We start from the raw sequence: 11,826 nt of genomic DNA on the forward strand, positions 1-11,826 counted from the left end.
AGTTATGGACTTTTGTTAATTAATGGATGATAGATGTTTGCGGTGTCCTGTGTCCATAATAAATTCAATTTACAAGAACTGATGTTTTTTTGTCTAGTAGTACTGATACTAATAACTGTGTAGAATAGCACCTTTCATGACAGTACAGTGACAGACAGTGTGGAAAGGCCTAGTGATGCGAGGTAAGTTATCTACAACAAAAATATTGTAATAAAAACCAATCTAGCATCATGCATTGTGGGAAAGAGGAGTGTTACTGAGCGAGTCCAGTCATTGGCTGGTAGCAGTTACGTCTGACGTAAACCTTTATCCGGCTGCGTCGCTGACCAATACCAACTGATATGCAAATCTGATTTAAAAAATATTCCGCGAAATCTGAGTTTCGCGGGAGGGCGCCCCGCGCGTCCAGCAGTAAGCTTCCTGGAACCATTTTTCGGCTGATCTAAGGAGCTCGCGGCCCAACAAAATCCATTGCATCTTCCTTATTTGGATAATCTACAGTTGATAATAGCATCTGAAGCGACTCGTAAGATGTTAAACTCCTGATAAAAGTAATTATTTTTGCTCCAAACCAAGGTGAATTTACGGGAAAAGCTAAATTGCAGAGGGCTAAACGGGACATTCGGATAAGATGAGAAGGGGAGCTGCCACGGTCCCAGAGAGAGTCCTCCCTGCGGGGGCTCAGGGCTTTACTACCAATAAATTATTTGTCTCGGCTTTTTCCGAGTACCACCCCGGCGCTGGTGGATATGTGACCAATGTATCGACCCCAGGCCCAGATCCGAACCTGTTCGTCTTGTTACCCGAGCCAATGGACAACCGGAGCGCGACCCCCATCGGAGCGCCAACAAACAGAACAGGGCAGACAGCTGAGCTCGGACAAACCCAGGTAACAGATTCAACTTCAGCACTGTGTAATGAATTTATTATGAATCAGATTAAGCGAAATATGAATGCTCGGTGACCGATGGCAATGCACGATTAAAATACTGAAGGAAATAATAATAATTGGCACTATTAATAATGGATCTAGCTAAACTCCGGTAGTTACTTTATATATTTAAAATGTCACCTTAATCTACAATCTATTATACCTAACTAATGATGGTAGAATGGTAGATAGACAAAAACTGGTTAAATTGCTGTATTGTTCAGTTTCTAGAATCTAGAGCAACCCGCCCCGGCGTCTCTGATCGATTTGAGCTTATTGTTGTCATTTTGACAGCCAGGGCATGAAAGTGTCACAATCGAGCTTGTGACTATTTGTCGGGGTAGCCAAGTTGGCTACCTGGCCTGGGCAAGTAGCTAAAGCTAGTCTTCAGATCGGGCTGTTCTGTTCGGCAGTCCCACTTGAGTTCAGATCATCTTGTACAACTCGGGGTCGGGACTCGGAGCTTAAACTTTCGTTCACTTTAGTTATTATAACCTAACCAGCTGTTGGTGATGAGCCATCTGAAGAACTCGGTGGTAAGAAGGGCTTTAATACACGGGACAAACGGTAATATGCCTAGATCGCAATAATAATGCACATTTATTTTGCTGCCAGAGAAGCTAACGTCAAGCTAACCGTCTCAAAGAGGGGGAGGGGACGGGGTTTGCTGTTCCCATTAAGCACACTGGGAGCTCTGCAAGGCAAGCTTATTTTGCTATCCCAGGTTTACAGCGTCCGTTAATCCTCACCAGTGCACTGTGTACAGTTAAGTGTGTACAATGTCAAATGACACCACTCTAGTGTCTAGTCTAGTGGAAGGTTGCATTTGTACCCACTAGTTACAAATAGATACATCAACACTAACAGACAGTGAGGATGTGTACAGTGTAGCAAAATGGCTACCTATCAATCATAACACATAGGTAGATCATGCAAAACTAAATGACATTTTAACTGAATGATTGCATAGTAATAAGATGCCCATGCAAGGAAATTGATCCTCACTTGACTGGGCAAAGTAGGTGCAGTTGCAGTACATGTGTAACAAAACATGCATTGAACATGCATTGGATCAATAACGCAACAGCCTTCACATGTTTGATATTGAGGAAATATTTGACATTATATAACGTGTTATGCACATTCTGTATGTGAAGAGTTATTAAGCCTTTTCTCATCCAGCTTCCAGACCTGAACATTAAAATAATGGAAATGGCCTAAAAACAAAGCCTAGTTAGTACACACTTGACACTCAAGTTCTCAAACCAGTTTTCATGGCAAGTTTTTGGATGCATACCAGTCACCCCTTTACCAACCTGCCCCAGGCGTACACCCGGCGGAACGGCAAGGCCTGGTATTCCTAAAGTAAATTATGCTTAAACGGTTAAACATAACCTTATTCCAAACCTTAACCTGAGTAAAACTATGCCTAACCCTAAACTTATTTCTAACCTTATTCTCAGTAAAACAAAACCGCTGCACAGAGTGGTCGGCAGAAAAAAATGGAGGGGCGAGATGGTTTAGGGGCGAGCGACCGTACCTGATACCATAGCTCATGGGGCAGAGACTAGAGAGGCTGTCTCGAAATCAAAGGTCACAGGTTTGACCTTTGGCCTTGGCTCGCCCATCTACATATCGAAGTGTCCATGAGCAAGAAACTTAACCCCTAAGGCCCAAACCACACCAATGCAAATAGTCACAACTCCTTGCAACAAAACCGTTTTAACATCACCAATACAACTCCTTGCAACAGCCATTGGAGATTGCAATCAACTACTCGCAACTGTTTGGTTGCAAGGAGTTGCATCATGGCGAATTATTGGTGTGGTTTGGGCCTGACAGCCATGCACTCATCAAAGCCATCTGTTCTGAACAGCCACCAGCTGGGTGAAGCTATAAAATCAATGTACCCTCCCGGCGGGGACCAGGGAATAGTCCCGTAAAAGAGTAATGACAGTATTGAGTGGGGACTTAAATACTACTAATAACTATATTTGTTCAAATACATATTTTAACCATTTAAATGATTATATTCCCTGCTGGAAAATCCAGTTAACCTTTTGTTCTGTTGCCTTCTCAGGCAAAGAGGAGGCTGGAGTTGGAAGCCGATGATCCAGCTGACTTGCCATTGGATGTTGGCGGGATTTCCAAGATGCCTGCAACGTCCCCCACAACAACAGCCCATCGCCGAAAACAAGCCAAGAGTAAGTCTTTTGTAACGAGATGGGCAATATATTGATATAACTTTTTTAACTCAAGTATTTGCTTCTGGGGGGGGGGGTCCCTGGAACTACATATTTCAAATGGGGCTCGGTGGCCAATTACATACATAACTTTGGGGATCCTTGACATGAAAATGTTTGAGAACGACTGACATAGAAACATGCATGTTTTTTTCTTCTAAAAACAGGATTTAGAAGGTATTTGTAGAATCGTCCTCGGGTCTAAATGGGTTAAGTTAGCCCCAATAACACGATTTCACGTTTATAAGCTAGCTTTATTTCTGTCATCCCTGTTTGTCTGTCTGTCCCAAGCCAAATATCAAACGCAGAATCGCCGCCGGATCTCCTCGCAGATCTTTTCACGCACAGTGAGCAAAACTTCGGTGATCAAAGCCCCGATCTTGCGTCAGATTGTGGGTTTTGTCGGCGACCGCCAAAAAAGTCCCGTCCCCCCCCCCCCGACATCATAATCGGAGCAAATATTGTGCAGTGTGTAGGGGTCATACATGTATGCATACAAATAAAAAGAACACGGACCAGAATGCCCCGTTTTTCCACTAAACCATTTTTGTCCGGTATACACAGGCAACGACACCGGGCCGTTTCAAGGCGTCAGTCGGCCTACGACACCGCGGCATGACACCTCCTTGGGCCTGATGACCCACAGGTTCCTGCAGCTGCTGGCCCGGTCCCACAATGGCACCGTGGACCTCAACGTGGCGTCACGGGAGCTCAGTGTCAGCAAGCGACGCCTCTACGACATCACCAATGTCCTGGAAGGGGTCCAGCTGCTCAAGAAACAGGCCAAGAATAACATGCAATGGCTGTGAGTTTGTTTTGTATTGCGTGTGTCCACTTGAATGATATATCGATATTATGTTTTTGACTAAAATGCATTGACATATATTTGTACGACATATTTGTGTCAAAAGGATGAAGTTACACATGAGCTCTGACTAGATGAGCGCATTTCCATTTTGGTCCTTTTGAGTCAAAATGTGTTTAACCCATTTTGGGCGGGAACCCCTTTTGGGGTTTTAAACATGTTATAATTTAGCTATTGAAAAACAGCAGATCTACAAGCTCATAGTGCACCACTTGGTGGCGTGCTATGAGCTTGTAGATCTGCTTTTTTTTAATCGTTATAATGTGGTGCAAATCATTGAATATATATTTCAGAGAGAACATTTTTAACTAAAATATTTGCTTCTGGGGGTCCCTGGAACTACATATTTTGAGATGGGGGTCCGTGCCCAATAGAGATAATTCTGGGGGTCCTTGACATGAAAAAGGTTGAGCACCACTGACATAGAAACATGGGTTTTTCAGAAAAAAAATTAGGATTTTGAAGCCTTTTTTTTATCGACCTCAGTCCAAAATGTGTTTAAACTGATTGCCCCGTGTCTGGGGCCACAACCTCCTTTTCCCATGTTCAACAGGAACAAAGTTTGGCTACTTTCAGTCTGTTCCATCCAGGTGCTACCAACAACATCACATAGTACACAGTAGTGTCGTCAAACTACCAAAAAGTCTTGGCTTGTTGGTTGTATACTACAATGTTCTAGTGTGCGTGTGTTTGTGTGTGTGTGTGTGTGTGTTACTCTGCAGGGGTTGTCAATTAGACATGGACAGTGACCAGGAAGTGTCGTACTCGACCGTCGACCCTCGGCTCCGCGGCGAGATCGAGCAGCTCCACGACGAGGAGAGGAGACTTGATGAACTGATTCAAAGCGGCACACGAGAGGTCAAGGAGCAACGCGAGGACAGATCCACTCAGAGATATCCTTTCCTCTTCCTTGTCTTTTTAAGCTTGTAGATATTTTTGCCAGAGATTTGGTGTAGGAAGGAATGGACCAAGTATAGAGCCTTGGGCTACCCTGTTCAAGTGTGTGTGTGTGTGTGTGTGTGTGTGTGTGTGTGTGTGTCCTAAACATACATGGAGACACACTGCTCAACAGTGCCACTTTAGGTCACCCGGCAGTATTGCAACTGTCTGTACTCACGTACATACATACATACACAGCAGTTAATAGCAGACATCCAAGCTTCACAGCATGTCTATTCGTGTTGCAAGCTTGTACATCTGCTTTTTTTGGAAAAAATAATAATAATCTTGAAAGCGTTTGAAAAATGATTTTGAAATCAGAAGACTGGTAGAATAATTGGTAGAATGGGCCTCAGCAGGGCTTAACCCATTCTTAGCGGGAACCAAGAAGTGTTTTAAATGTTACGTTAAACTTTAGCTATCGAAAAATAGCAGATCTACAAGCTCATAGCGCGCCACTCGGTGGCACGCTATGAGCTTGTAGATCTGCAATCTTTTTTTGAAAAATCGTTAAAATGTGCCTCAAATCTTTCAGAAAATTGTCATGATTTAGAAAACTTTTTTTTTTTAATTTCGAGGTCAGGCCTGAATGGGTTAAGTGGTTAAAAGCTCTGGTGTGGTGGTATTCCTTGACCGTGTCCCTCACGTTTGCCTATATGACACACGAAGACTTCAAAAAGATCCCCTGTTTCAAAGAGCAGACCATGATTGTCATCAAAGCCCCTGCTGAGACCAAACTGGAGGTGTTTGTTCCAGACGAGGTACATTGCTATTTTATGATAATGATGTTTTGTTTATCAGTGTCGGTTGCTTTCTTTTACATTTGCTCAAAAGCTTAAAGCTGCAACCCGGACCTTATTTGGACCAATGTTTATGGTTAATGGTATACAATGACTTGGGAACCCCTTTTGGTGTTAGCATTATCATATGCTTTAGCTATTGAAAAATAGCAGATCTACAAGCTCATAGCGCGCCACCGAGTGGCACGCTACGAGCTTGTAGGTCTGCTATTTAAAAAAAAATCGAAGAACTGTCAGGATGTAGAAGACATTTTGACAATCTGATCTCGGGTCAAAAAAAAAGTGAAATGTCCACAGCCCTGCTATGAAACATACCGTGTAGATTTATTTTAACTTTTTATCATCCGCATTAGTGAGGACCAATGATGAAGATGGGTTGAACATGGGCGAAGTTGTCCTTTAAAAAAAAATAGACTAAGACTTTAACCTCCTGGTACGTGCAGAGTAGACGCCCTGTTCAGGTGTACAAGGCATCAGCCGTGTGTCCTCTGTCCATCTGTTCTGTTCTCTCCAGTGCCTCCAGATCCACCTGAGGAGTACCCAGGGCCCCATCCAGGTGTACCTCTGCTCGGACGACTGCACATCCTTAGACACTGGCGGCTTCCACGACGGCCTCTCTCATTCGTCTCCAAATACGAAAGACACGGCGTCATCCTTCAAGGTGTCGTCTCCAGGTGAGCAGTTTGTCTGGGTTTTCTCAGAGCCTTGGAGCCTCGGCGTTCACTTCATGGGGCTTCAGTCCAATGGCGGCTCTCCTACATAGACTTCTATTGAGCATGGGGGACAACCAACTGGGACCAGTCCTGGACCGGAAGTAGGCAGAAATGCATTGGACTCGGGCAACAGCCCAGCTTTAATGATCTTAAATCCCTTTATTTTAGATGGGTTTTGTAGTAATCTTACAACAAACGTTAAAGAGACTTTAGTTGTTACTGTACAATAAAACAGTTGTCGTGTTGCACACACGCTTAGCTCTTATTTGCGCCGCCCTCGTTGAACACGATGTATTTCCAACTTCAGCTTGTCTCAGTTCAGGCGGCATGAACAGCGCTCGAGCGCTCTGTTTCCGCCCCCTCTATATCGTAACTCTTCTATTAGACTGCTCTGTGTAATAATTCCAAGGACCCGGTCCAAAGTGGGCTCAGGGTCGCCGAAACGGGTGCCGAACCCGCTCCCCAAAACCTGGTGTTTTGGGGGAGCGGTGGTTCCTGTTCATTCAACTTCCTCTTCCATGTTGACTGTGAGGTGCTCCCTAGCGAGACATAAACAGTGATGGTCTGTCATGGATGCGACCATTGTGAGCATGGAGGTCTTGCTCTCCCTGACGAGAACAAATTTGCGATAGTTTGCTGTGATTCGAGTTTTTATTTGCATAGATATATCTTGCACGGAATTTTCTGTGATTTGCACTTAATTTGCATGGGTTTAGTTGGGATTCCTGTTTTTCATTTGTTATTAATGAAATGTTTTATTAACCGATTGGTGTACAGGACAATTGGCCGTTTGTCTACATTACAAGGCAAGAGAAGCAACAAACTCCACCTATGTACTTGTATTACAAAGTAGTGTCAATGGCCATCTACGCATAGCCGTCGATTTGCACATTTACATTCAGGTGATGAACACTATGGGAACGGGAGATATTTTGGGCAGTGGGCTGTGTGGTCATTAATAATCAATAGATCTATAGCTTAGAGAGGAATGCATTGTAATTTGCCAGTTTAAAGAAAACAGTATTTGTCCTGGATTCCTGGAAGATATTCTGCAACGGTTGCTCCACTATAAAATGTTAAGTTAGAACATGCCCCTAATGCTCAGTGTCAAATTGAACATACCAGTTTTTCCGCACACCTATAATTTCAGTTTAATTGGCACGCAATAAATTATTTCTGGCATGTACTCCCTGTCCAGTATTTAGCTATCTATTACGCTATGGTGTAGTGGTGTAATTCGTAAATAAAGCTGCATCCCTCTGTATTGGTCAAATCGTTCCTGCGTTGACAAACTTTCCATGGTAACAATCTGTGTCCTTTGGTCAAATGGAAAGTTTTCTACATATTATTTCAACATATAAGTATAAAAAAATATGAATTCAAAACTGATCAACTAGCCTTTCTATAACTCACTCACATAACTTGTATAGTTTCACTTTTGTACCTAGGCCCTTGAACACCCTAATACATTTTTTTATAAGGTGCCTTTCAAGGTCGCCCTTGTGCTGTTTGAGCCCTTGTGCTGTTTGAGGGCCCATCAACAAGTAAACATTGAGCTGAGGGTTTTTTCCATTCAGTGTTTATTAGCGTTTTTGTCTAATAACCAGATATTGGCAGTTCAGCCTATGAGATATCTCTTGTCGCCATGGTTACAGCCCTGCAAGCTATGGGATGATCAATCATCTCTATCTCTAGCCGCTGGCTACACACTCTGTCTCTGTGTGTGTGTGTGGGGGGGGGGGGGGGGGGGCTGTCGGAGCTAGGCACTGTAGGCAGAGATCAAGTCATAGGAAGGAACAAGCACCTTGCCCATACATAATTCAAAGTCTACAAATACTTTGAGTGTACACATCCCTGGGTATGGACTAGTAATACTAGTATAATTTATTTCAGCTTTAGGTAGTCGTAATCAATTACATTTTACAATCCCACATGCTCATTTTGATTAAATGGTTAGAAATATTTGTCTCGTACACAATTCTCAATCCCACCTTTCCCCTTTTTCTGGTGTCCTTCATCAACCTCTCCTCCTCTCATTGTCTCCCTTTGTCTTTCCAGACGGCGCTAACCGCTCTCATCGCAATAACGGTAGCGACGGTTTCTCCAGCCAGTTCTCTGGACGGACGGAATCTTCGCCTCTGTCGCTTAGCGTCGCCTCTTCCTCCCCCCTGGCCCCTACCTGCCTCACGCACATCCGGCCGCACTCCAGTGACCAACAGACATTTGTCACCCTCACGCCCCCTCACGCAGGCTCCGATTACCTCCTTAGCATGGGCAAGGACGAGGGCATCACTGACCTTTTCTCCTCCGTTTTGCTTTGACTGTCTGCCCTGGAGCTACAGTTCAGTCAGATCCCGCGATTCCCTCTGTAGGGTGGTGGTTCGCTGGTTCTCAAACGTTTGAATTTCAAGGATCCCCGGTGTGGTACATATTAGACCACGGACCCCCATAACTCTTTGAGTGTACAAAAAGGAACCAAATGGTTCCTGCTTTTGCAAAGCAGGATCTCGGTGGCGAGCTGGGATTGGTACCCAAAGAACATCATTGTTGTTCTTTCCTAAAAGAAAACATTGAGAGACTCTGTCTTCTCATGTCTCTTGGACTTGCACTGACAGGCCTTGTCCGTCAACCCCCAAACCCTTTCCCTACTTGACTGCCTGCCGCAAGCTGTTGCATGTCTGAAAGTGCTTCTGAAAGGGGTAAGTAACTGTGCTCTTCCTGAGTCAGCTGCTTTGACACCATGCTCATGCGTGACCTGATGGTATTGATCCCAGCTGGCAGGGTGCCCTCTGGTGGTTGGAAAGAGACTTTTTGCATCATGGTAGAGGACCTGGGCTTTGAAGTTTTGTATGCACTTCATTTAGGAGAGAATATCTCAACTGTTCTTGGCTAATATGACCCCCCGCGAACAACTTAGGAACTGTGAGAAATTCTCCATCCGGGACAAAACACCTGAAAATGACCACGCCCTTTTAAATATAACCGCTACTTAAAACATGGCTCTATCTTCAGCTCAAAATGTTCAAAATACAAAATACTGACCAAACGCATGGCGGTCATCTTGCCATAAGTTGACACATACTTACACGGCAGAGAATTTCAATCGTCAAATAACCTTCACTGCTGAGCATTTCACAAAGCTTTGAAGAATCACCCGGGTGCTAATGTAATGTAATGTAGGTCCGTTTCACGAAAATCCGCCTGAATATATTCCAATCGTTTGTCGACGTGTCGAGAAATACTCTAAAGTGCCGATCAACAACAAAGAAGGGGACACAGAGCGACCCGTAGCGCGCCACCGTTACAATAGGAATAGGAATGGGAACCTCAATTTCCCATCTAGGAAACCAGAGTCAGTTGTTTCTTTTTCCGGTCACGTGATCCAAACGTGTGACCAACATTGTCCGACGGAAACCTCGTATCTCTTAAAAGTGATCAAAATTGGCAAATGAAATGATGAAAACAAAAGTCGGTAATGTCGTGATCGGCAGGGAAGTACCTGTAGGTCTTTATCAAAAAGGTCGGGAATGTCGTGATCAGCAGTCAAACTGTTGGCAGGGTGGAAATTAGCCGCAATCTTTCCATTGACATACATCGAAACAGAGTCGTTCCAACAGGTGCACAAACCATTTGCGCAGCCCTGACTAAATATAAAATTATATAATTTCACAATGTAGCTCTCATAATTGTGCAACTGAAAACCCTGAACAGTTTCTGAAAATAATTATCTTCCAAAAACCTAATGTGTCATCATTACTTGTTATTTTCCAGGATCATACCGTACTTGTTTTGCAAGACATTTGGGCTCTTGTTATTTTCCATGACGATCAAAAAATGCTATGTTTAGTCCTATCTAATTATATTACGGTAAATTACATCAAACTCGCCAATATTGCAGCTGTACGAAAAGCTTGAATTATCCTCTTCGTGTGTTTCATAAAAATCCAACGTAGACATGTTATGAGCTACTTTTTGTCAAGAAATTCCCTGCAGGTGATTTATTTCAGTGTTGGAGTTTGGAAGCGTTCGTTGGATATTAAATCACTCAACAGCCCTGCGTACCACCTGTTTTGAATTTGCACATGATGCAGGAGGCAGCAGGACGTTGCTTTACTGAAAGATTCCAAACTCCAACACTACAACAAAAATAATCACCTGCAAGGAATTTCTTGACATAAAGTAGCTCATAACATGTCTACGGTGGATTTTTATGAAACAAACACTTGGCAGATAATTCAAGCTTTTTGTACAGCTGCAATGTTGGTGAGTTTGACGTCATTTAATACAATTAGATAGGACTTTGTTTGAATGTATGGGCTGCCATTGAGCACCTCAGAACGTTGTAGCTCCCAACGGTTTAGGAGATGGAGCCATGTTTTAAATGGCAGTTGTTTTAAATAGGTGTGGTCATGTCCGGGTATTTCATCCCGGATAGAGAATTACTCACAGTTCCTAAGTTGTTGGCAGGGGTCATAATAGCCAAGAACAGTTGAGAATTGAGATATTCTCTCCTAAATGAAGTGCATACATATCTTAGCCAGGTCGTGACCTAGACGAACTATCATGATCAAGTCATCAGGAGGGGAGATTGTTTCGCTTCAGACTGCAATGCTGTGCGAGTGGACTAATCTCTACACCTTTAAAGTGCCTTTTCTCATGTTGTGCAGGATTGGCCAGCTCTCAGTTGATTACGTGTTTATTTTGAGACTTCAATATTTATTATTTGTAATTCACTTGCAAAAGACACATTTTTGATTTGTATGGTTTTATTTTAGGTATAAAGCATGCCTTTTCACTTGCAAGAGACACATGGTGACACGGTAGACGTCACTCAAACAAAGCTCAACCAATGAAAGCTAATTTAGTTTTACTTTTGTAACCCTCTTTTTTTTGTTTGTATCCATTTAAAATTCGTCTGTGATGATCTAGGCCAGTGATTCTCAAACTGTGGGTAAGGGGCCACTTCTAATAATTTTGAAAATGGCTGATTTGCATGTTGTAGTTCAGCTATTTTCACAATACGAATGTTTATTTGTGGAACAGAGTCAAACAAAATGTAATGCCTCAACTCCTACAATTCCAAGAACTTGTCAGGGTGGTGGGGGGGTCCCCAGTTTCAAGACCTTGTCAGGGTGGTGGGGGGTCCCCCAGTTCAAGACCTTGTCAGGGTGGTGGGGGGGGGTCCCCAGTTCAAGACCTTGTCAGGGTGGTGAGGGGTCCCCAGTTCAAATAGGATTATTTTGAGGGGTTGCAGCCTGAAAAGTTTGAGAACCACTGATCTAGCCTATTTAGACCTGAGGCCAATTAACCTTCACATTCTTATTCCAAAATTGAA

General features: G+C 43.5%; 1 protein-coding gene across 1 annotated transcript; it reads left to right on the top strand.

The window, feature by feature from the left end:
• Positions 1 to 457: 457 nt before the first annotated feature.
• e2f3 (E2F transcription factor 3) lies at positions 458 to 8,879 on the top strand. Its single transcript, XM_083770843.1, has 7 exons — positions 458 to 889; positions 3,012 to 3,135; positions 3,739 to 3,979; positions 4,762 to 4,932; positions 5,625 to 5,739; positions 6,293 to 6,452; positions 8,550 to 8,879. The coding sequence occupies exons 1-7, from the start codon at positions 632 to 634 to the stop codon at positions 8,810 to 8,812; spliced, it is 1,332 nt and encodes a 443-aa protein (XP_083626969.1). The 5' UTR covers positions 458 to 631; the 3' UTR covers positions 8,813 to 8,879.
• The last annotated feature ends 2,947 nt before the right edge of the window (positions 8,880 to 11,826 follow it).

Source organism: Protomyctophum parallelum (assembly GCF_964188405.1).
Source record: "Protomyctophum parallelum genome assembly, chromosome: 1".
In the NCBI taxonomy this organism is placed as follows: Eukaryota; Metazoa; Chordata; class Actinopteri; order Myctophiformes; family Myctophidae; genus Protomyctophum; species Protomyctophum parallelum.

Coding starts and splice junctions, on each gene's coding strand:
- e2f3 (XM_083770843.1), top strand. CDS start 632: ATGAGAAGGGGAGCTGCCACGGTCCCAGAGAGAGTCCTCCCTGCGGGG. Junction 3,136..3,738: donor TCGCCGAAAACAAGCCAAGA/GTAAGTCTTTTG, acceptor CGGTATACACAG/GCAACGACACCGGGCCGTTT. Junction 4,933..5,624: donor GAGGACAGATCCACTCAGAG/ATATCCTTTCCT, acceptor CGTGTCCCTCAC/GTTTGCCTATATGACACACG.